General features: G+C 36.0%; 1 protein-coding gene and 1 long non-coding RNA gene across 2 annotated transcripts in view; both read right to left on the bottom strand.

Annotated features, from left to right (window-relative positions):
* LOC143644970 (uncharacterized) overlaps positions 1-27,276 on the bottom strand; it is a 326,292-nt gene that overhangs the window by 186,978 nt on the left and 112,038 nt on the right. The window lies entirely within an intron of this gene.
* Positions 9,823-10,785, bottom strand: LOC143643965 (olfactory receptor 10AG1-like). The gene has a single exon (XM_077112347.1). The coding sequence runs from the start codon at positions 10,783-10,785 to the stop codon at positions 9,823-9,825; it is 963 nt and encodes a 320-aa protein (XP_076968462.1).

The raw sequence follows: 27,276 nt of genomic DNA, 5'->3' as shown, positions 1-27,276 counted from the left end.
CCTTCTGATCCCTCTGTGGCACTTTGGATGTGGTCTGAGCCACACTGTGACCCATACCAAACTTCAGAATCTGTTGTATAACTACTTGTTAAAGTGTACTTGGAAATTTATTGCCTTTTTGTATATGTGTTATTTTTCACAATTAAAACATGTTAAAAAAAAGAAAAAATATATTATAAATCAATTCATTGACGTGTATTTTCAATCATTTAACAAATGCATGTTTATACAAACTGAAATTATCTAATAGGGTATTTAATGAAAGTAAAATTTATGAAAATGTTTGTTTTCCCTAATAATTTGATAATGTCAATTGCTCGTTCTCTTCTACCTTTTAGACAATGCAACAATCTGTCTCATTAAATCCAGAGAAGGGTAATATCCTTTATGTATACTTTTCCCACTTCTGTGGATGCTGTTAGGAGATGTTATGCATATAAATTGCCACAAACTCTCATTCTTGCCTTATATAATTTGTACTGGTCATGCAAAGCCCCTCCTGGATTTTATTCTATGTGTGCATAAAGTTTCCATGTTCTCTACATTCCTCACATCCTTTTTTATATCTATCTCATTAAAGAACACACTGCATATCTGTTTAAAAATTCAGTGGACATGTCCTCTGTTGAAGTAGCATCAAGCATTACAGTAATCTCAAGAGAATCTGTGAGCTGTGCCATTATGGAATTGATGTCTATTGTAGTTAGAATATGGGCAAGCCTGGGGTGCAAACTTGAAGTTATCATGCCTTTCCAGTTAGAGAGAAACCCTGAACCAAGGTATCTTTCCCTGATGCCTTAAATTGGACATTTCCATAGCCTTGCTTTAATTTGGACATTTTCATGCTTAGAACTGTGTTCTAGTTTGCTAGCTGCCAGAATGCAACACACCAGAGATGGATTGGCTTTTAATAAAAGGGGATTTATTTTGTTGGTTCTTCAGAGGAAAGGCAGCTAACTTTCCACTGAGGTTCTTTCTTACGTGGAAGGCACAAGATGGTCTCTGCTGGTCTTCTCTCCAGGCCCCTAGGTTCCAACAACTTTCCCCAGGGTGACTTCTTTCTGCATCTCCAAAGGCCTGGGCTGAGCTGCTAGTGCTGAGAAGAGGAATGCTGAGCTGCTTAGCAGTGCTACATTGCAATCTCCCATTTAAGCACCAGCCAATTAAGTCAAATGTCACTCATTGCAGCAGACACGCCTCCTAGCTGACTGCAGATGTAATTGGCAACAGATGAAGTTCACGTACCGTTGGCTTATGTCCACAGCAACAAGATTAGGTATGCTCACCTGGCCAAGTTGACAACTGAATCTAACTAACACAAACTGTAAACTGGCAACTTATTAAATTCCCCATTTTAAAAGCCCTTCCATTTCTGGTATATCACATTCTGGCAGCTAGCAAACTAGAACAGGAGCAAACCAAGCGCACAGGAAAAGGGAGCAAGTTCTGAATGTTGAAGCAATGGAACATGTCTGCTTCTCAGATGCATAACATGCTTTGGTTGGAGCCCAAGGAACAAATCAAAGTCATAAATGTAAGAGTAGATTTTAAAAGCCTATATAAAAGATAAAAAAGTATATATTAACAAGAGCTCATGGTTCCAAACCATTTAGAATGCTAAAAGTTCATTTGGAATCAACAACGTGAGCATATTTTCCAATTTCAGAGCACTGGTCATAGCTGCAGGGAATGAGGGTACAAATCCTCCATCAACCCCTGGCAATGCTAATCACTGGTATGTGCTGAATACCATCATTTTTACTTATTAGCAACCTGCTTTCTGCCCCTACCAACTATTTCCTTCTATGTATGGTAAGATAGGAGCAGAAGGTGTTTTTCAGAAAAGGTAGTTCAGGAAAATTTTATCTTATTTTATTTATTTGTCATATTGACAACTTCTTAGATTTTTCTGAATTCTTATGGATTTTGGCTATTATCAAAGGATAGTTTTTTTCCAACTGATTTAAGAATTGAATTTCATGGGATACAGACAGCAGTAATATTTCTAGTGACTATGTTTGTCTGCTGAATTCATCAAGATATGCCAAAATAAAGTGTTTTAAAAAAATGAAATTTCTTCTCAGTATATTTTTTTAACTTATGATTCCAAAGTAACATGACAAAAATAAAATCATCAGTGATAAACAGATTAGAAATGAGGATGTTGGTGAGGGAAGTCAGAAAATTAAGATGTACATTGTAGTGAAATAGGGAATTCAGCTAAATGTTTATCATTCAAGTTAATGATTATCAAAATTATGATTTCTTCATAATGCAGGACCATGATTGTTAACCAAAACTGAAATATCTTGGCTCTTTGCCCACAAAATTATACTATGCTGACATAATATTCATAAATTAATCTACTATAAAATAGTATCTGTAAATATGTTTCATGCATTGGGTCATGCTATGATCAAATATTATATACATATATATGTATAACTGATAAATATTATTTGGAATATTATATTCCATATATAAATGCATAGCTATAAGATTCCATAAGCATATACATGCACTTCCACTTTAAAAAAGTGTATGATGAATGGTTTATGATTAAAAGCTCTTAATAGGAACAAAATGTAAAAAAATTTAAAAACACACAAAACCCATAAAATTAAACAATAACAAAAAAACAAAACAGGGAAACAATCTCTATCAACAATGAAACCTCTGGCATACTGAAAGAGCCAAAACTGGAGCTTGAATAGTGCAATTAAACACAATATACATTAATGTAAAGGATATTTTATTCAGGCACAGGAGCATCATGGTAAGAAGAAGTAGCATCTTCTATCAAATAAAATATCCTGAATCCTGGAAATCATGAGTTGACAGACATACCTGGGTTTTATTACAGACAGGATAGAATGACAAACCCAAGAAAAATAGAAAATGATTCTTAAAACTATTATTATTGAAATCACAGAACAAAATTAGGCCTAAATGATTGACAAAGACTATTACTATGTAAGAATGGGAAGGAAGAATTTCCTTACAATATAGCATAAAAAACATTACAATGGTCACATATTCAATTTTAAAGAAATTTCTGTAAATGTGCAAGTAATTTTAAGTTGCTATCTAATGTAACTACTAAATTCCATGAGATGGACACACACAAAAGAAAACATCTGATCTAGGCATTATGTAAATATCACCCTTCCACCCAAAATGAGAAGAGCGCCTTTGAAGGATAAATGCACCACTGGGAAGGAAGTTGTAGTTTCCGGTGGTTTGCAGGCAATACTAAAATCATACAACTAGTACTACATTATTTTACTGTGAAAGAGTCCAAAAAATGTCCAAAATTTACAAATAACCTCACATTTCCACTTTCATAAACAAATTCACAGCCAGCAAAGTCCAAAATGAGTGCTACTTCTGGTGAGGAAGACCAGGTCCTCATGACCTTTCTTGTTGAGAGAAGAGGATGTTACATTTGGTCCCTTTCCACGCGGGAACTCGCGCTGTGCACATCGTGTGTGCGTGAACCTCAGGCGCCCACAGGTGTGGTGATTGCTCTGCTTTCTGGCCACTTTGGGGTGGAATTAATCATAGATCTGCAATTCCTTTGTTCATTGCTCAGTAGATACCTCCTCTTTCCACTTTGTTAAAGTGTACCCTTTATAAATCAAACTATTTAAAAATCTTATGTTCTTTATCACATCAACAAGATAGGGTAAAGGCACAATACTGAGGATAAATGCAACTGCAGGAGCCAAAGAAATGTGCTGTAATCTCATATTTACTTTTCTGACAGGTAACCAAATATTCTATTGTGAAACTGCTGACTCCTTTTCCTTCTTGAGAAATTGAAACAAACATGCTCTACTAATGCAACTGTACATATGAAAAATATGTACAATAATGTATGGCAGCATACCCTGGAGATGTTAACAATCACTCACTTTAAAGTTCTGACAGAGTATACATATAATATATATATCCTTTTATACTTTTATAATTGCTATGATCATTATTTATTTCTACCTAAAACTTAAAATTATTGAGCAGAATAATACAAAAAATTATGTTCACTTGTTCAATGAATAGTTATCATACAGCTCAATACACCTGGCATTCTGCTAAGCACTACTATGGAAAGGCATCATAGTGAGAACCTGACTAAAGAAGGCTGGTAGCAGGGTTATACAATAAGATAGGCTGTGATCAGCATCTATTTGAAAAGGTTAAAGAAGGTGTGTGACCTTCTATGGGAATGGCTAGGTAGTGGCACTTACCAGGCAGTGGTCCAGAAGTCAGAAAATGCAAGGCATATTCAAAGAACCGAGCACTGGTAATCCCACATACAGTTGTCAACTTTCAATCCACACTGAATCACCGAGCATTCTTCACATGATTAAAATGTGTGTAGACTAAAGGGAATTTTTTTTTAATCTCCATTTTAAAATTATCAGTAAGGGATAGAAAAATCTAGCATGTAATTTACCAAATTCTCTCATACATCTTAAGTGTTTTATGAGTTTAAGTCTGGTTTTTCTATTTAATTCTAATCTTCTTGGGGTAAAACATAATTATTAGGAAACTATGATGCCATCTCAAAAAGGTCAGTAATTGCATCTCATGAGATTAATTTTTATACCATTCATGAGATATTTTGTTAGAATATACTATTTTTTCATGCCTGACACTGACCCCTTTTACTTGTTATAACAGTGATTTCATAAATAATTAAGGGGTCATTTTACAGCATTTGAAATTGATTAGGATTGCATTTAATCAGTTTTCTTTCTGCCGTGAATCTGCAGCCCTCCTCTCATGTTGTAGGTAATTCCACTAATCCACTATTTGCCTTATTGGGTTTTGAATTTCTTTGCTTTTCTTATCACATGGTTTTGTTCCCTTACTACATTGTAATATCTTCCATTTTGTGTATAAAGACACTCAAATGTGCTATTGGGACCTTCACAACCTCATGAAATTTTTTTCGTAACTCTTCAATGTTTAATACAATTTGGATTAACATAAGCTTTTGTTGTTTTCTTTCTGTATATTATAATTTGACCTGCTTTATATAAAATACCTAAGATGGACTAAATGGTTAACCCCTGAACTTAACAAATCCATCAGAAAGTCATTTGCAAATCACGTTAATAATGGGTACATTGTTAGAATGTTTGAAAAGAGCTTTACATCAAGGTTTGTAAATTTTTTTTTTTAATTTTTTATTAATCAAAAAAAAGAAAAGAAATTAACACAACATTTAGAAATCATTCCATTCTACAAATGCACTCAGTAATTCTTAGTATCATCACATAGATGTATGATCATCATTTCTTAGTACATTTGTATCGATTTAGGAAAAGAACTAGCAAAACAGCAGAAAAAGATATAGAATGTTAATATAGAGAAGAGAATTAAAATAATAATACTAATAATATATATATATATATATATATATAAAGGAAAAAGAAAAAAAACAAAAACAAAAGATACACACACACAAACAAACAAACAAAAAACCATATTTCAGGTGCAGCTTCATTCAGTGTTCCAACCTAGTTACATTACACTTAGGTATTATTGTGCTGTCCATTTTTGAGTTTTTGTATCTAGTCCTGTTGCACAGTCTGTATCCCTTCAGCTCCAATTACCCATTATCTTACCCTGTTTCTAACTCCTGCTGGTCTCTGTTACCAATGATATATTCCAAGCTGATTCTCGAATGTCGGTTCACATCAGTGGGACCTTACAGTATTTGTCCTTTAGTTTTGGGCTAGACTCACTCAGCATAATGTTCTCTAGGTCCATCCATGTTATTACATGCTTCATATGTTTAGTCTGTCTTAAAGCTGCATAATATTCCATCGTAGGTATACGCCACAGTTTGTTTAGCCACTCGTCTGTTGATGAACATTTTGGCTGTTTCCATCTCTTTGCAATTGTAGATAATGCTGCTATAAACACTGGTGTGCAAATGTCCGTCTGTGTCTTTGCCCTTAAGTCCTTTGAGTAGATACCTAGCAGTGGTATTGCTGGGTCGTAATCCATTCTGCCATTCTATGTCTTTTGATTGGGAAATTCAGTCCATTAACTTTTAATATTATTACTGTTTGGATAATATTTTCCTCTACCATTTTGGCTTTTGTATTATATATATCATATCTGATTTTCCTTCTTTCTACACTTTACTCCATACCTCTCTCTTCTGTCTTTTTTTTTTTTTTTTTTTTAAAGAAAGACAGAGAAGGAAGGAAGGATGGAAGGAAGGAAGGGAGGAAGAAAGGGAAACATCTTTATTTTTATTATATTTTGTTTGTTTTGTTTGTTTCTCACATGGGCTGGGGCTGGGAATTGAACCGGGGTCCTCCGGCATAGCAGGCAAGCACTCTTGCCCGCTGAGCCACCGCGGCCCGCCCCTCTTCTGTCTTTTTGTATCTGACTCTAGTGCTCCCTTTAGTATTTCTTGCAGAGCTGGTCTCTTGGTCACAAATTCTCTCAGTGACTTTTTGTCTATAAATGTTTTAATTTCTCCTTCATTTTTGAAGGACAATTTTGCTGGATATAGGAGTCTTGGTTGGCAGTTTTTCTCTTTTAGTAATTTAAATATATCATCCCACTGTCTTCTAGCTTCCATGGTTTCTGCTGAGAAATCTACACATAGTCTTATTGGGTTTCCCTTGTATGTGACAGATTGTTTTTCTCTTGCTGCTTTCAAGATCCTCTCTTTCTCTTTGACCTCTGACATTCTAACTAGTAAGTGTCTTGGAGAACGCCTATTTGGGTCTATTCTCTTTGGGGTGCGCTGCACTTCTTGGATCTGCAAATTTAGGTCTTTCATAAGAGTTGGGAAATTTTCAGTGATAATTTCTTCCATTAGTTTTTCTCCTCCTTTTCCCTTCTCTTCTCCTTCTGGGACACCCACAACACGTATATTTGTGCGCTTCATATTGTCATTCAGTTCCCTGATCCCCTGCTCAAGTTTTTCCATTCTTTTCCCTATGGTTTCTGTTTCTTTTTGGAATTCAGATGTTCCATCCTCCAGTTCACTAATTGTAGCTTCTGTCTCTTTAGATCTACCATTGTAGGTATCCATTGTTTTTTCCATTTTTTCTTCTTTGTCCTTCACTCCCATAAGTTCTGTGATTTGTTTTTTCAGATTTTCTATTTCTTCTTTTTGTTCAGCCCATGTCTTCTTCATGTCCTCCCTCAATTTATTGATTTGGTTTTTGAAGAATTTTTCCATTTCTGTTCGTATATTCAGCATTAGTTGTCTCAGCTCCTGTATCTCATTTGAACTATTGGTTTGTTCCTTTGACTGGGCCATATCTTCAATTTTCCGAGCGTCATCCATTATTTTCTGCTGGTGTCTGGGCATTTGATCAAATTTCCCTGGGTGTGGGACCCAGCTGGTTGAAAGCTTTTTCTGTGAAATCTCTGGGCTCTGTTTTTCTTTTCCTGCCCAGTAGGTGGCGCTCGTGGCGCTCGTCTGTCTGCACAGCAGTCGGCCCGGGAAACCGCGCGTGGAGGTGGGGGTCGCTGGCCGCCGTGGCTTGGGAGAGTGCCGGTCCTAATTGCCCAGCTGGCCCGAAACGCCAAGCATGACGGGAGGGCCCCGCTATCCAACGTTCTGAGTCAGACCGGGGAGCCACGTGTGTGGAGGGGACCCCAGTCGCCAGCCGCCCCGGCCGGGAAAACGCGCGCCCCTCGGGTAGCTCACCGCAGCAGATTCTCCCTGCCCGTTCAGCTGTTCCAGAATGGGGTATGCTGTCTTTTTGGTCTCTGTCGTGACTCCGGGAGCTGTTTTGTATTGTTTCTGTTTCTTTAGTTGCTTTTCTGGAGGAGGAACTAAGACCCGCGCGTCTTACTAAGCCGCCATCTTCTCCGGACTGTAAAATTTTTTTAAAAATTTCATGGACTAAATTCAAAATCTCTACATTGTATTATGATTTACTACTGCTTTGGTGGAATAGGAGCTACCAAAGAATTATAAGACATGATCCACGGCTATTGTACTCATTGAAATCTGAGATAGGAGGAAAGCATACATTCCTTTAAATATAAATAGGGCATAAAGAGAGCATCATAAAATCAGTTTAATATATATTTGTGCATGTGTGAATAATTGAAGATTATGAATATATGTAAATAATTGATTTGAATTCTAGAAAAAAAAATCAAGGTGAAATCTGCAAGACAGCAGAATAGTCAACAGTATCCTGTACATGTATGCCAGCTTCTGGCACCAGAACGCCAGGGTAGACCAGATGGTGGGCTACATAATTTCTGTGAAAATATATTCACTAATGATATGTGAATAGTTGTTAATATCGAAAGCCAAGAGAGATTGGCTTTTCCTGAGAGATTTGGAGAAGTAAGGATTAAGTTATCCAACGTCGATTCTTATAGTCTGCCCTCTTGAGAAACTGTGTGGAAACCAGGTAGTGCTCAATGCCAAAGGAAAGAAGCCCTGGTTAAATGCCAAGGGGATCAGTCAGACTGCAGGTCCTGATGTCATAAAGTCTCAATCTTATCAATTAGACTCCTGATCAGACCCCTGCACAAGGTCATATATTTGCTTCAGTGAGGCTTGGACCACAGCTTCTCTCTTGATCAGGGTGAGTCTAGTACTTTTCAACTGATAAATTTTAACGTGAAAAAAGAATGCTGTAGACAAATTTCCTCTAGAGCATACTCCTATTGTGTCTAATCCCATTGTCCATGAGGGAGGGACTTGAGCTTCTCTAATCATATAACTTAAAAGACTCAGTTCAGAGATGAATGTCCTTATCCTAAATAATGGTGCCCAGCTATGCCAGGTTACCATATGATGGTCAAGAGAGGAAAGGTGCATCTTATATTGCTTCTGTCTCTGTGAAATTCCTCTACATACTCAAAAACCTAGTCTTAATGCTAGTAAATCATTCATCATTTTTGATAAGGAGGTTTCATAAGCAGGTTGTTTGGCTGGGCATCTATAATTTCCTTCTAGAAACAAATCGAGGTACTGAAGAGCTGCAGCCCACCCCACCCACCCCCATGGAAAAGTGCTAGTTAGGGCAACATAACCACCATTTCAAAGCCTGGATTGGTGGATCCCAAATTTGCTCTTAACTTAGGTGTGAGAAAAGTCATAATGTATTTTGCCCTGCAAACTTGATCAATCAAAAATTCTGAAGAATTCAAAATGTATCACTAATACTTAGATGAAGTAGAATGATGAAATCTGTTTATAGCAGGATAATGGAGTCTGGTCAGATGTTTGATAATCAATTAACATATATGCAGAAATGAAGTGGGAAGGAAAACCAGAGTTTCAATTCCCTCTGGATAAACATATAAACATTTTCTTAATTCATACTGAGGAAAGTGCAATAGATTAAAACCCTTTATTATATTTACTCATTATGTTTTATAATATAAATTACAATTAATTTAATATTTCTTCATTTCCTCAAATAAATGGGTGTATACTTACCATGAAAAAGTTACATTTTTATAGATACAAATGTGAATACAAACAAAATATCTGTAAATAATTGGCCAATGATAAATATAAGAACTATTTCATGGACACACTGGAAATTAAAATTCTAACTTAATTATCTGAAAATTTTTGAAAAATGGATAAATTTATAATTTGAAGTGAAAAAGAAGAACTGTGTGATGGAATAGAGCTTTTGATAACTGATTGATTTGCTTGTTAAAGATGCAGTCACAATTTACTTCAGATTAGGGAAGTAAAATACAGGTAAAAATCACCATGTAAAATACATGATAATTTTGAGTTAATATCTGCCAGGAAAAAGAAATGTATCTCTCAGATAAGTATGAAGCCCATTCATTAAAAATCGACTATTGACATCCTCTCCCTGCTTTCCTAGGCAATAGTTTTTTCAGTGCTGCAATCACATCTTTGTTCCTAAGGCTGTATATGATGGGATTGGACAGAGGAGTCAAAAAGATGTAGAAAAGGGAGAACATTTTGTCAGTTCCTGCAGAATGATTTGATTTGGGCCTCAAGTAGGTGATAGTACCAGGACCAAAGAATAAAATCACAACTATGAGGTGGGAAGAGCAGGTGGAGAAAGCTTTGAACTGACTTGAGGTTGAAGGCAGCTTTAAGATGGTGGAGATGATTTTGATATAAGAGCCTAGTACCCAAAGAAAGGGAATCATGGCAAATAACACAGCAACTATGTAGACACACATCTCGTTAAGTGATGTGTCCCCACAGGCCAGCTTGATCATTGGGGGGATGTCACAGAAGAAGTGGTTGACTCGGTTAGAACCACAGAAAGGCAGAGAGAACACCTGACATGTTTGCCCGATCTGGACAGGGATCCCACTGACCCAGGAGCCAACGGCCAGCTGCACACACACCCTTTGGCTCATGACTAGAGGATAGTGCAGAGGGTCACAGATGGCCACGTAGCGGTCATAGGCCATCACAGCCAGGAGGAAGCACTCAGTGGCCCCCAGAATAAGGAAGAAGCACATTTGGGTGGCACAGCCCAGAAAAGAAATGCTTCTGTCCTGAGTCCAGAGGCTCACCAGAGTCCTGGGGACAGTGACTGACACATAGCAGATTTCCAAGGAAGAAAAATTTGCCAGGAAAAAATACATGGGAGTCTGAAGATCAGAGTCTACCCTTGTAATTACTATGATAAGACCATTTCCTATAATGATAAATGTGTAGATGAGAAAGAAAATTCCAAATAGGAGCCCCTGGAAGTTCGGAAGGTCAGAAAATCCCAGGAGAACAAATCCCACCATTGACGAAAAATTGCCTTCTCCTCTTTCATCTCTAGGTAACATCTGTGAAAACAATTAATTCAAAGTGAAAAAGTCACTTTATCTGCTTGGGTAGTAGCTTTCTTGACTACAAAATAAGTATACCATGCTAAGAAACAGTCCTGTAAAGATATATTAATTTGATTTTAAACTATGGTTTAAAATGCTATTGTTTTACTCAAAATCATCTGTAAAAATATATTCCCATTCAAAAATACGTCTGCTGAGGGATGGCTATTTTTTTTCTTATTGATATTGACCTATGTAATATTGTGTTATTCAGCTTTGATAATAGGACTATTGTGTTAATACAAATAAAATTTCAAATAATAAGGGAGTTCTGAGAAAATGGCAGAATAGAATGGATCAAGTTGGATCCTGCTCTGGGGAACGGTTGGAGAGGGGATCGGAGTGTGGCCAAGATGGTGATCCCAGGGTGTGGGTGACCCAGGAGGGTCCTCTGCACTACATAGGGTAGTCTTGGTTGTGGGAGCTGAGGAACTGAGAAGCAGAGAACTTAGGAAATGTCCATCTGGTGCAAACAGCCTGACACAGAGACCCAGAGCCCTCAGGAGTTTGCAGACAGGAGTACAGGCACTGGGAAGTGAGCCAGTCTGTGTTCCTTGAATGCACTGCCCTCACCAGTGCAGCCCAGTGACCTGAAACTCCCCACATGCATCACACACCTGGGCCCCTTCACCTGCCCCCACTCCCCAAGCTCCAAGTGCCCCTATAGCACCAATCCCATGCATACTTGTCCCATGCCCGCACCCCAAGTGCAGCTCAACGTCACTTTCCTGCACCCTTCCCAAGCACTACCTCCCCCTCCCTGTTCCCTGAAGGCTGTCACCAGTACATAAAGGCTGTGGGCACTAACCTCCATACTAGACCACACTCACCCCAGGCCCATAGAGTCAAACAGCCTCACCCCACCCCACTCCCACCTCTCCACATAGGTACATCAGTTTACGGCAGTCCTAGACCCATATACACAGCTCCCAGGCCCCACAGTTCTGAGAAAGCACTGACCTGTGGAGCCAGGTCACACAGCTGGCATGCTGCCCTAGGTTTGCACATGCACACAAAGGGCCCCATGCCCCAGACTGGCACAAACATGGCCACAGCCCTAGACCCATGCACCTGCACAGCCACATCCTTCCCCTCAGTTAGGCATGCACATTCACAGGCACCAAAGCAGCATCCCCAACATGCACCTATACCTACGCTGCAATGCATCACTGCCCTGTTGTGCCCTAATCCATGCCCTGCATCCTGTCACATATCCATTTTGCAAACACAAGGCTTTAGACTACTGAAGGAAATGAGCAAGCTAGACAACTTAGACGAAATGGACAAATTCTTAGAAACACACAAACAAGTTACACTGACTCAGGAAGAAATAGTAGATCTCAACAAACCAATCACAAGTAAAGAGAGTCAATCAGTCATTAAAAATCCTCCTATGAAGTAAAGCCCATGGCCAGATGGATTCACAGGGGAATTTTATTAACCATTGCAAAAAGAACTGACAGCAATCTTGCTAAAAAATTTCCAAAAATTTAGGGAAAAGGAACACTACCTAATTCATTTTATGAAACTAATATTTTTTCTTTCTTTTTTTTTTTGCATGGGTAGGCAGTGGGAATCAAACCCAGTTCTCCAGCATGGCAGGGGAGAACTCTGTCTACTAAGCTACCGTGGCCCAACCTGAAGCTAAAATGATTTTAATACCAAAGTCAGAAAGATGTTGTAAGAAAGGAAAACTACAGGCCAATCTCCCTAATGAACATAGATGCAAAAATTCTCAATAAAATATTAGCAAATTGCATCCAACATCACATTAAAAGAATTATACACCACAACCAAGTGGGGTTTATACCAGGAATGCAAGGATGGTTTAACACAAGGAAATCAATTAATGTAATACACCACATTAACAAATTGAAATGGAAAAATCACATGATCATCTCAGATTGGGGCTGAAAAGGCATTCAACCAAATTCAACATACTTTTCTCTTAAAAACACTCCAAAAGATATGAAGCAAAGGTAAGTTCCTCAATATGATAACAGGCATATATGAAAAACTGACAGTGAGCATCATACTCAATAGAGAGAGACTGAAAGCTTTACCCTAAGATCAATAATGAGTCAAGGATGCCTACCATAAATACCACTACTATTCAACACTGTGCTAGAATTATCTGAGAGCAATCAGGCAGGGCAAATAAATAAAAGACATCCAAATTAGAATGGAATAAGTAACACTTTCATTATTTGCAGATGACATAATACTATACTTGGAAAATCCTGAGAAATCTACAGCAAAATTACTTGAGCCAATAAACAAATTCAGCAGGGTGGCAGGGTATAAAATTAATGTGCAATATAAAAATAATGTTTCTATACACAAGCAATGATGTAACTGAGGAGTCAGTTAAGGAAAAAATTCCATCCAAAATAACAGCTAATAGAATCAAGTACTTAAAAATGAACTTAACTAGGGATGTGAAGGACTTGTACACAGAAAAACTACATAACATTGCTGAAAGAAATAACAAAGATTAAAAAATCTTCAAAAAGAAGATTTAAATAGGTGGAAAGGCATTCCCTGCTCATGGATAGAAAGATTAAATATAGTTAAGATGTCAATTCTACCAAAATCAATCTACAGATTCAATGCAGTACCAATAAAAATTCCAACAACCTACTTTGAAGACTTGGAAAATGTATTTACCAAATTCATCTGGAAGGAAGAGAGACCCCAAATAGCTAAAATCATTCTAAAAAAGAAGAACACAGTGAGAGTATTAGCACTTCCTTATTTTAAAATTTATTATAAAGTCACAGTGCTCAAAGCACCATAGCACTGGCACAAAGACAGAAGTATGACCAATGGAATAGAAACTATAGTACAGAGGTAGACCATTAAATCTATGGTCAACTGATTTCTGAAAAGGCCCCCAAATCCACTGAACTGGGACAAAATAGTCTTTCAATAAATGGACATGGTAGAACTGAGTATCAATGGCCAAATGAATGAAAGAGGATCATTACCTTACACCTATACAAAAATTAACTCAAAATTTATTGAATACCTAAATATAAGAACTAGCACCATACAGCTTCCAGAAGAAAATGTAGAGAAACATCTTCAAGATCTGGTTATAGGAGGTAGCTTCCTAAACTTTACACCCAAAGCACTAGCAACGAAAGAAAAAAGTAGATAAATGGAAACTCCTCAAAATCAAATGCTTCTGCACCTCAAAGGCTTTGTCAAAAAGGTGAAGAGGCAGTCAACTCAATGGGAAAAATATTCAGAATTTACATATCAGACAAAGGTTTGATATCCTATATATACACAGAAATCATACAACTCAATAATAGAAGAAAAAACAACACAATTATAAAATGGACTAAAGATATAAATAGGCATTTTTTTCTGAAGAGAAAATACAGATGGCTCAGAAGTACATGAAGAGATGTCCATTTTCATTGACTATAAGGGAAATGTAGAGCAAGACTACAATGAGATACCACCTCACAACTATAAGAATGGCTGCTATTAAACAAACAGGAAACTACAAATGTTGGAGAGGATATGGAGAAATTGGGACACTTATGCACTGCTGGTGGGAATGTATAATGGTCAGCCACAATGGAAGGCTGTTTGGTGCTTCCTTAGGAAACTAAATATTGAGTTGCTTGATGACCAAGCAATAGCACTACTTTGTATACATCCAGAAGAGCTGAAAGCAATGAAAAAAGCAGACATTTGCACACCAATGTTCATAGCAGCATTATTCACAACCACCAAAATATGGAAACAACCAAATGTCCATCAACAGGTGAGTGGATTAACAGAATATGATACATACATATGATGGGATATTATGCAGCAGTAAGACAAAATGACGTCCTGAAGCACATTAGAAGATGGATGTGCCTTGAGGACATAATGCTGAGTGAAATAAGCCAGACACAAAAGAATAGCTAATATATGACTCCACTTTGCTGACCATGGTAAAGGTAAAATTGGAGGGTTATAATACAAAGTATAGGGAACTTAAAGATACCTAAAAGCTAGAGATGGGTGAACAGTTAGCTAATGAGTTTGAATTCAAATGTAAGGGAATAGATAGAAGTGAAGGTGGTTTTCTTATGGGTTTATAAGTAATATTACCATATTGAAAGTGAACAAGATTGAAAACAGTTGCATAGACTACATGCCCCACTGATTTACACTAGAAAAATAAATTAATTCTTTCAAGAACTACTTCAAAGGTATGATTCTTGTACAAAGAGCATTTAAGTTCAGGGTACAGAGGGAAAGCTGCTGCTGCAGGCTATGAGCTATGTTTATGAGGAACACAGCAGCATTATCACAGCAACAACAGAGGTAAATAATATGGACCAAACTTAAGAGGAGGTTTAGATTTCCTATTTAGTGAGGGTGTATTTGCTGGTGATCTTTCTCTTGGGAATAATGAAATTATCTAAAATTGAGAGCATTGATGGACTGTGGACTTTGGGCATTATACATAATGTATGGTGAATGCAGGTGGCTGAAGGATGCACTGACTGAGAAGTAGATTGCTGAATGATGATGTATACTTATAATTGAATGTTGTGCTGCTACAAAAAGGAACAGAGTCATGAGGCATGCAACAATGTGAAGGAATGTGTGGGACATTTGGTAAGGCAAAATAAGCCTGAAATGAACGAACAATTATGGTATGGTCTCCTTTAGAAAATGCTGATAAGAAAATATGAGCCTAAATTTTAAGCTCTTATAGTGTACACATTTAGTCTGGAGTGGTACTATTATTTCTGGATTTTGAGAGGCTGTTCTGTATATAAAACTTAGTATTTAGAGATAAGAATTAAGCTGATCAGGTCAGGGTTAAAGTAATTCAAAACACAGAGGTAAAGAAGACATTGTCTGTATTTTAGAACCACACATACTCTTTGAGACCAAAGGAAGAAACATTTAATTGGTCTGGAACCTAATTTTTCTGTAGCATGTAATCTAACTCAACCTATCAATTTGAACAATTGAAACACAGGGAACCCAGAATCAGAAAGAGGGCCTATAATTCTGTACAGCTTAATGTAATGCCTGGGTGCATCCTAGAACATATTAAGCAGGTAATCAAAAATTACTGGCAAAGTCCCTTGAGGGATTGGAGAAAAAATATGGAACTGTTAAGCTTTGCCAACAGGGAAACTCCTGACACTGTCAAACTTTAGGGACACCCAAATCAAGCCCTTGATCTTGAAGCTTGCTTTTGTGAAGCTTATGTAGGTAGCAGAGAAGCTTAGCCTACCTACAGGCATGTTATTTCTGGAGGACCTCTTTTGTTGCACAGATGTGTCCTCACTTTCTCTAAACCTAACTCTGCAAGTGAAATCATTGCCAACCCCCCCCCCCATGTGGGACATTACATCCAGGGGTTAAAGTCTCCCTGGTGGCCTGGGAGATGACTCCCAGGGATGAGTCTGTCCCTGGTACCATGGGATAAACAATGCCATCCTGACCAAAAGGGGGAAGAGAAGTGTAGTTAATAAAGTATCAGTGGCAGAGAGTTCAAATAGATTCAAGAGGCTACTCTGAAGGTTGCTCTTATACAAGCTTCAGTTAGATCTTGTTACCTATCATAACCTGCCAAGCCCCAACCAGGACCATTCCAGCCAATCCTAAAGAACACCTAGGGTAATATATAAGATTCCACAAATGTTCCATGCACTAGAATAACTTTCTAGAAACCTACAACATCCACATGGGTCCCTGGGCCAAATAAGTCCTGAAACCTAGAGGGCCCAGCCTCTCCAGAACATCAGATAGTTCCATCTCCCTACCCCATATTACTGACAGCCTCTTCTAACATGAAAAATTTAGAATGGCCATAGCCCAAATACCCCTAAAGAGAGGGATAGAACGATCAAAGGTGAGGTAGAGTTATACAGAGAAGACAGGATTTAACAAACGAATATGATTGCTGAATCATTAAACTGATATCTCTTTTACTGTCTAGTATCTTACAGCAGATATAAGTAAAAAGCTAAAATTGTGGAATTGTAACCCATGGCAAACTCTGAAATCTGTTCCACAACTAATTGTCAGGCTGTGTTTGAAATGTTTTGTGTTTTGATATATATATATGCTATTTTTCACAAGGAAGAAAAAAAAAGTTGATTGTGATGAGCAAAAAAAAAGTATTTACTCCCCTGGACTACAATGCTTTTAGGCATCTAGAAGGAAGGACCCAGGAGGATGGTGTGGTAGCCCATGACAAACTCTGGGATCTGTCCTGTAACCACTTGTGGAAGAGTGCTTTGAAAACTATTGAGTTTTTCTTTCTTTGTTTTGTATATATGGTATATTATACAATAAAAAAGTTAAAATAATTAAAATAATAAAATATAAATTATTACAAATAGACAATTTTTGAGGTTATTTTTCCACAATTATTATTTTTCGTTACTTATTTGAGAATAAATTGTATTCATTCTCTTTATTTTTTTCCTGAAAGATTTTTAAGAGATACTATATAAACATATTCAATGAATAAATTTGAAACGTTTATCATACTAAGTGATCTGCTCTGAATTCTTGCATTCTAGCATTTCTTATAGTAATTTTATTCTAATTTAAAAAAGTAATAAATAAGTAATAATATAGAGAAAGATATTTATCAACTTTGTAATATTGGCTTTGTATTTGGATGTTAACTCCTGAAATCAATAGCCATGTTTTTAATCATGGTTTAGAGTCAAAGGAAAAGAAAATTAAAAGTTTTGTGGTCCAAGCCAAATGTGGAGCCAAATCCAGGATGTCCTTCCTAGTCTGCGTATGTTTTGTTCTGCTTGTCCTGTCCTCCCTCGCTACCGCAGTGTGCTGGGAGTGGCATGTAAGTCCCACCTTCTTGTCCAGGATCTTTCAGTCCATCCAAGTCTTTCCTGAGCTCTCCTATCTTCCTAACACTTTTCATGTTATTTATTATGTGCTGTTAATTAGGGACACTTTATCTCATGAATTTTAGTCTCTCTCTCTCTCACTACCCTCTTCTCAATAATTAGCTCTTGAGATGCATCTTACAGCACTCTCTGTGAGGTACTGCATGCTGTTGGCCAACAGAGAGCAGTGCATCTTCATAGGCGCTTGATTCACAGTGCTTGAGTATGTGAGATGTGTCCAAACTGGTGGTCTCCATGGAACAATTCCTATGACACCGAAAGAGGACATCCTTATACTGCAGTACCGTAGTAATGTATTTAAGCACTAAAATTGGTTGTAGCCTCTTGAACTTAGATTTACATGGATATGACAACAGGAAGAGGCAATTTGAAATCTAGAAATGAGCTTGTAAACTTAGCGAATATGGTAAAACTTGGAAATGAATGAACACTTGCAATAATTCCAACACTCTATTAGGGGTATTGCCAGAAGCTCTCTAATTTAATCCTCTCAGTGTAAGGCCATTCTTTCACCACAATGAATTTTGTTCTCATACAAAAAGTAAATGGCTTATTGGGATTTGAATTCAGCCCCATCTGAATCAAAATCTAAGTTACTTTGCTACAGCGAGTTACATCAAAGAATCATAGAATAAAATGTTTGTATTCTGTTTCTTACTTGAGTGTCTAATGAATACAATCACTCAATAAATGGTTCATTAATAAAGGGATAACAGCTCTTGTTATTTACCATCATGTACTCTATGTTCCTTCATCTTTTGGTGTGAGGATATGTTATCATTATTACAGGGGTTTGGGCTTGCCTCTATGTCTCAATCACATAGAGGGCCCCCCTTCTTGTTCTGCAATGTTCTAACAGGTAAGTATTTTTTTGGGGAAAAATAACAAAGTAAAAATTTAAAAATTATTGTGCAGCAAATTAACACATAATAACCTACAACTGACAGGCAATAATTTGCTATGAGACTTGTTGCAAGTTCTGAATAAGAAGTAATAATAATCACTTAAAATTGTGCATATCACTGAGATGTAGTATGATAAAGTCATTAGAAAAGTAGGAAGCAGGATGATTAAATAATCCCCATATAATTTCTAATTTCCATTTTAAATATTATTGTAATATAAAACCTTTCTGAAACATAGTTTAGTTACTCTAAAATTATACTGCTTCTTTCCATTATGCTACTCATGAGCAGAAAATATATTATTTGTTGATTGGACATTGAGAGGCGTTCATAAATTACTCAAATTTTAGTTACTCAGGAAATCTGAAAGAAACTCTGTTACAGAAGATCGGTCTTAGATCCAACAGGTCACGTGTTCCAGTGTGCACAGATGGTGGCATCGTACCCTGCCTCTGCTGGTAACCTGTTCACATTCTTTTGAGCTCTAACAACAGTTAGGCAATTAAGCTTAAAGCAAAGAAAAATATCCATGGAAATAAATTAAAGCAAACTTTAAAGAAAGATAGAAAGGAAGGAAGGAGGGAGGGAGGGAGAGAAGGGGAAAGAGGTGGGGAAGAGAGAGAAACAGAAAGACAGAAAGACAGAAAAAGAAAGAAAGGAAGGAAGGAAGAAAGAAAGAAATGAAGGGAAAAAAAAGAAGTGAGGAAAGAAAGAAGAGAGGAGAGAGGGAGAAAGAAAGAGCCACAACCCAAGGAATTTTTCTACATATTTTCAGAAAAACAATATCACAATGTCAGGAAAGGGTAAATGGTTTCCAATGTTTTAAACCCACTAAATTTGTGCTTACAGACGGAATGAGCCTTTTAGAATGGGTATAATTTGATTGTGTATAGCTTCCCCTTCTAAATGCATACAGAGTAGCAAAAAATTGTAGCCCCATTATTCTAGAATGTATGACACAAGTCCTCTTTCTCAGAAGTCCTTCAAAGAGAAAGGTAAATAGAGATGCTTTGGTCCCTTTAATAGAAGCTCTTTTGTTACACTTTATTTTTTCCTCAGGAACACAGTAAAATTCCTCTGTTTTATTTATCTAAAGAATTTATACCTGTAAATTCCCCTGATGAAGGACATTGCTGTCAGGTTTAAATTTTTGCAGTAATTTTTAATCCATAAAATACAATGTTGAATAAGTATTTTGAAATAAATTTCCCAGGAATTTCAGATTACTTAAAAAAAAGTGTTTCCTTGCATCAGTGGTAGGATGCAAGGAAAAACATGCATTTAATGCATTTTTAAATAATTTTTATCTTAGAAAATAATTTCAAAGCTATCCCAATAATGTTAATATATTTCATTATATTATAGCTAATATACACTTCAAAATATACATTTCAAAATGTTTTTAAGCCATTTATCTCATAAAATATCTAATAAGAAGTTATAATTACTGCCTAAAATGTAGTTAAACATCAACTCATTGGTGTCCTTTCTTAATATTCTTTAAATATTTGGGTTTTCTGATTTTTGATAATTAAGACATAATAAACTCAGACCAGCTATCTAAAATGTAGTTTAGATCTTAGTTAAATAATTATAATTCTCACCTTTATGGGTAGCGATGAAATTATTTCTTTCTGTGATACAGAGAATTTTAAGGGATGTTCTACTGAAATTAAGTTTTAAACCATTTGAAATCAGGAGATGCAAACTGATTAATCTCCTTTTAAAGTATATATTTCCTTTAAAGCAAATACTGATCTTTAAGTAGAAAGTGGTTTATTTTTCTCCTGTGGGAATATATCATCTCCCATGTCACTTTTTAATTTATCTAACTCATTATATTTGCCATTGAAATGTTTTGGAAAGCAACCAAAAATATCACAGGCCACAACCTTCCTTTTAAATTGTGATTTACTCTACCATTCCTTCAGGTGCTTGACATCTTTTGTGACTTTATTCCTTTTTTTAACTGTCAACAATAAGTAATTAAGGAGTCTCACTACTTAGTTATTCTCTAGTGCTTTAAAAATGTCTTTATTAGTCTATGAATTTTCAGAGTCAGTCTAAGATAGATGACAATTTTTATACAGATGATTTAAGGCAATCCCTTAATCTTTATAAAGCTGACTAATTTATTACCTATTTATAAAGGGCTTATGTAGAGAAATAAAAGGTGGCTCAAAACTGATAGAATTTGTAAAATTTAGAAGGCATGTGAAAGAAAATATCAGTTCATCATATCAGAGAACTGTAAATTACAAATGAAAGATGATAAAATTAAGTAGAGAATTTAGTGGTAAGAGAAAAAGAAGTGTGGATTCCCTTTTCAAATCATGTGAAATTTCAAATAATTGCAAAAATAGAATAATATAGTTAATCCCCTTGCATCAAACAAAACTTAAGCAATCTTGTATTAGCAATGCCATCACCACTCCATTCTCCACTGGATTCATTTAAATTATTTTTTATATAAGATTTGAGGCTCAGATTAAGATTCTATTTTATTTGCCCATGTATGTCCATTTTTTTTACAATGCATTTGCTGAGAGAATTTATTTTCTCAGCTCAGGTGTTTTTGCAACTTTGTCAGAAATCAGTTGGCCATATTGTGTAGGGCTATTTTGGGGTTCCTTCTTATGTTCCATTGGTCAATGTGTCTGTCACTCAACCACTCACTGACCTCACTATTGAGCTGGAATTTTGATGGTAATTGTGCTGAATCTATGGATCGATTTGGGAGAATATTCATCTTTACTATGTCAAATCTTCCAATTCTTGCTCAAGGCATATCTGTCCATTTTCTTAGATCTTATTTTCTTTCTTTCATCAATGCTATGCATTATTCAGCACACAGTTCTTATACATATTTGCACATATTTGATTTTCTTTGTTAGGATTGTAAATAATACCGTGCTTTCAATTTCTCTTTCCAACTATACATGCTCATATAAATAAATACTACTGATTTTTGTCATGTGGACTGTAGAGGCTGCCACCTTGCTATACTCACTTACTAATTTAAGATTATGTTTGGGGTAGATTCCTTAGGATTTTTTCCAAAGAGTATTGTGTCATCTATAAATTGGGAGTCTAATTCTATATAGGCAATTTGTGTGTGTTTATTTTCCCTTTTCACCTTATTTCATGGCTGGGATTTCTAAGTATTGTGTTGAATAGGGCATTCTTGCTTTGTTCCCATTTTATGGGTAAATTATTTACACTCTTTTGTTAGTTATAATGATAACAGCAGATACCTTGTAGATGCTGTTTATCAGGTTGAGAGAGCTGCCTTCTGGGATAGGTAGAACAATGGGCCCCAAAAGATGCTGTCTTAGTTTGTCTACTGCTTTGATGCCAATGAGTTGGTTTAACAAAAGGAATTTATTGGCTCAATGTTTAGAAAACTAGAAATTCAAAGTCAAGGATACATCAAGGCCATGCTTCTTCCCTAAAATCTGTAGTGTTCCAGTGCTGGGATGCCACAGTTTTTGTGTTTCTTTAGCTTGTGTCCCTGCCTTCTATCACATGGCAACCTCTCTCTCCTTGTGTCTGCCCTTTTGGTTTCCACAGACTCCTCTTCTCCCTGTGGTCCCTTCCCACTCCTGGATTCCTGTATCTTCTTCTTGTTTGGCCTCTAATAACATAGATTAGGCTCACTGTTTCATCTGTCTACACCCAAACTAAAAACAACAACTTCAAATGTCTCTAAATACAAATGATTTAACACCCACAGGAAGGCAGGTGAAGATTAAGAATATGTCTTTTGTTGGGCTACATAATTCAATCTACTACAGATATCTGAGTCCTAACTCCCAGAACCCATGAATATGTTGCCTTATTTGACAAAATTTATTTTGCAGATGTGATTAAATTAAGTATCTTGAGGTTGAGATATTATCCTGGATTATTCAGGTGGACCCAGTGTAATCACAAAGGTCTTTTATAAGAAGAAAGTAGGATTGTCAGAGCCAGTGATGGCAAAAGACAGGGTGTGAAAGGGGGACAGAGAGAAAGAAAGAGGTGGGGGAGAGAGAAAGGGAAAGGGAAGGAGGGAGAGAAGAGGAAGAAGGTGGAGGAAGAGGAGGAGATAGAAGAAGACATGGAGGAAGATCAGAAGGAGGACATAGAGGAGGAGGAGGTGGAGAAAGAGAAGAAGGAGGAGGGGGAGGAGGGTAGAGAGATGAAGGAACATCTGATTTACTTAGTGTTGAAGATGGAGGTAGTGTCCCCAAGGTAAGGCATGCAAACAGCCTCTAGGAAAAGACAAGGAAACAGTGAAACCCAGTGCTTTAGAAGGAATGTAGCATGACCAACACCTTAATTTTATCCCCTCTGACCTACAGAAATGTAAGATAATAAATTTTATTGTTTTAAGGCATTAAGTTGTGATTACTTGTTAGAAAAGCAATTGGAAACTATTGTATCTTCTATTCCTAGTTTTCAGAGAGTTTTTAAGATAAATGGGCACTAAATTCTGTTTATAACCTTTCTGTGTATATTAATAAGATTTGGTCTTAGTTCTCTAAATTGTTAATATATTAGATTACATTGTCTGATTGTCAATTATTGAACCCGGATTCTATGTTGGTTTGTAGTTTTATTTTTGTACTGCCTTTACCTGGTTTTTATATGAAGGTAATTCTCATCTCATGAAATGCTTTGCTATTGAAAAATTTTCCCTTATTTTCTAATTTCTGAGAGAAAATGTGCAAAACTAGTTTTATTTCTGATTTAACTGTCATAGAATTTACCAGTAAGTCATTTGGGACTGAAAATTTTTCTTTTCTTTTGAATACACATTTAACTTCTTTAATAATTGTAGGTCTATTCAAATTATCTAGTTCATTTGGGGTCATAATGTAGAAGTTTATGTTATTGATTTGACAGCTTAGCTAATGTTTCAGTATAAGCACTTAGAGATATGAATTTTTCACTGTTAATGCTTTAGCTGCATCCCATAGGCTTTTATATGTTGCATTTATAATGAATTAGAATAGAAATAAATATGACAAAGTTCTCCAAGCACTTGAGAAGAAATGACACATGACTTAATAAACCACGGGTGGAAGAGAAAATCCCAGGGGAATTTATATGGAGTAAAGCTGAGAATAAAGCATATGAAAATTTGTGGGCATATTGCTTACAGAAAATTTACCATATTAAATACTATTATAAGAAAAGAAAAAATATCTTTGTACTAGTCAAGACTCTCCTGGAAACAGACTCTGTCTCCCTCTCTCTCTCTCTCTCTCTCTCTCTCTCTCTCTCTCTCTCTATATATATATATATATATATATATATATATATAATTTTAAATATGCCCATGGTTAAACTAAGATAACTTAGAACAAAGGTTCTAAGTGATTGTTTGTTTTCTTAAATAAAAATTATTTTAAAGATAGATACATTCTAGTAATTGGCTCATGGACCATAAGGATTAGGAAGCCCAAATTCTGAACAGCAAGTGACAAATTTTGAACTCAGTGACACTGAATTCCCCAGAAGTCACCAGTTGGAACCCAACGAAAGTGACGAAGGATTTCACAGGATATGCTGGCTGGCTGAAGTAGAGTTAGAAAGTCTTCATTCTGCCTGCTGAAATCATCAGCTTTCCCTTTAAGACCTCCACCTGATTGGATGAGGGAGCGCCTATCATCGCTGAAAGCAATCCCCTCTGTTGATGGTAGATGTAATCAGCTGACTAATGACTTACATCCATCTGTGAAATGCCATCACAGTAACGATTGGGCCAGTGTTGCCACGTGAAATTAGCCATCACAGTCGCCAATCAATAATAGAAGCTTACACATCAAAAAATAGAAAATTCAAAGTGTAAAGGAAGAAAAGTCGTAACCTATGGAATTGAAAAATGAAAATCAGTGAAAAAAAGCAATTAAAACAAAAGCATGATTTTGCTGAAGGGATAGGCACATATAATGAATGGATCAGAACAGAAAGTACTAACAATGGACTACACAGATATAATAAATTGAGATTATTAACAGGTTTATTGAGATATAATTTACAGAACATACAGTTCACTTGTTCTAAGTATACAATTCAATTTCTTTTTGTAAACTTAAAGAGCAACTATCATCATAATTCAGTTTTAGATCATTTCCATTAGCCCAAAGGTAAACCTTGAAAAATAAACCTTGAAACTTGCGCAAGAGTGTAGTTAATTTACTTTCTTATCCATACACGCAAGACAACTGTGAATCTGTATTCTACTTCTACATAGATAGATAAATAAACACATAGATAGAGATGGAGAGATAAGTACATACATACTGCTTTTCTGGGCATTTCATATAAATCATACTATACAACCTATCTCCAGGATCTGACTTCTTTCACTTAGCATGGCATACCAGTTTGGAAGATGATTATGTTGTAGCATGTATCTGTGGATCATTACTTTTATTGGTGAATGGTATTCTGTTTTATGGATATACTACAATGTGCTTATTCATTTACCACTTGATAGACATTTGGATTATTTCCAGATTTTTTCTTTTATGAATAATAGTGTTATCAGCATTCACGTACTACATTTTTAGTGGGCATATATTCTTGTTCCTGTCAGTTATATACCTGGGAGTGATCTTTGAGGCTGTGTGCATATATTCAAAATTTTAAGGAATTGCCAAAATAATCTCTAATGTGATTGAACCATTTTACATCCCCACTAGCAAGTATAAGGGCTCCAGATTTCCCCACATGTTCCTAATTCTTGTTGTTGTCTGTCTTTTTATTACTGCCAGTCTAGTGTTGTGGAGGGGCATTGCATTTTGGGTTTTATTTGAATTTTCAGAATGAAATGATGTTGATCACTGTTGCATGAATGCTCACTGGCCATTTTCATATCTTTGGTAAAACATCTATTCATGTATTTCATACATTTTAATTGAGTTAATCACTTTTTGTTTTGGTTGTTGAGTTGTAACATATTTTTTATGTACTCTGGACACAAGTGCCTTACAAAATATATGATATAGAATATTTTCTTGCTGTATGTGGCTTGTGTTTCTCTTTGTTAATGTTGCATTTTGAAATGCAAATGGCAATGAAGGAAGTTTAATTTATGATTTATTTTCTTTTCTGGATTGTGTTTTTGATTCTTTTTACACCTAAGATTTATTTGTATAAAATTCAAGACTGCAAGAAATTTCCTTCAGTATTTTCTATTTAATGTTTTATAATTTTAGTTCTTACATGTTGATCTATGATTGAATTTTATTAGTTTTTGTTTATTGGGTGACATAGGATTCTAAATTTCTATTTTCATTTATATAACCAGTAATCCCCACCCATTTTGTTGAAAAGACTACCCTTTTCCCCATTAAGTTAGTTGCCATGACACCTGGTTGAATATCAATTGATATGAATATGCAGGTTCATTTATGAACTTCCCCTTTGGTTTCATTAATCTACAATTTATATTATGCATTATTTTCTGTTATATTTATATCAGAAGTATTTTGTTCATTCATACTAATTTGAATGGCATTGTGCTTTTATCTTCATTTTTTGGTCTCTTCTTTGCGAACTGCAATGATTTATTGCAGTTGGCTTTAATTTATTTTCTAATATGCATTTGTTATACAAACAAAATCACACAAAATGTACAGTTCAATGGTTTTAGTATATTCACAGACATATGTAAGCATCAGCAGTGCCCCTCTTCTGAGCCCTGGCCAACACCTATCTGCAGATGTCTCTACAGATGTGCCTATGTTGGACTTTTCATCAAATTTAATCATGAGAACATTTTTCCCTGACTTTTTCACTTAGCATAATGTTTTGAATGTTCAGTATATTTTAGTATGTATCACTACTTTATTCTTTTATTATTGTGGGATAATATTCCTACACATGGTTATACTAAATTTATGTATTCATCAAGCGATGGACATTATGTTGTTTCCTCATTACGGTGAACATAGACAATGTTTCTGTAAGCATTCCCATGTAAGTGTCTGTGCAGACACATGTGACATGTGCTTTTATTTCTCTTAGATACATGCCTGGGTGTGGCATTGCAGAATCTATGGTTTGCCCTGGGAGAATCTGCCAACATTTTTCCAGAGTGGCAGATTTTTCCACCCACACCAGGAATATATTTGGGTCCTCGTCATCCCACGTACTTCTTAACAAATGCTATCTTTTATCTTTTTTGTTGTTGTTGTTATCTTATTTCTGGTGGGTGTGAAGTAGTGCATCACTTTGGTTTTCATTTGCAATTTCTTAATGCCTAATGATATTAAAATATTTTCATGTGCTTATTTGCAATATCTGCATCTTCTAAGGAGAAATATCTTTATCTTCTTCCTGACTTAAATACAAGAATTCAGTCTTTCACCATTAACTGAGATTTTAGGTGTAGTTTTTCATTGGAGCCTCTGACTGAGTTGGGGTGCTTACTTCTACTCCTAACACTGTCGGTGATTTTCCTGAGGTTTTGGTCCTTTATGCTATAGTATGGAGAATTACATTGATTAAGCTTTGTATGTTAAAGTAATCTTGCGTTCTGGGATAAAACCCATTTGGACATGGTGTAAAATACTTTTTTATGTTGCTAGATTTTATTTGTTAATATTTTGTTGAGATTTTTGCACCTGTATTTGTAAGGG

This window comes from Tamandua tetradactyla, chromosome 8 (assembly GCF_023851605.1).
Source record: "Tamandua tetradactyla isolate mTamTet1 chromosome 8, mTamTet1.pri, whole genome shotgun sequence".
In the NCBI taxonomy this organism is placed as follows: Eukaryota; Metazoa; Chordata; class Mammalia; order Pilosa; family Myrmecophagidae; genus Tamandua; species Tamandua tetradactyla.
The sequence above is the reverse complement of the archived record's forward strand: the minus strand, read 5'-3'. Positions and strand labels throughout refer to the sequence as shown.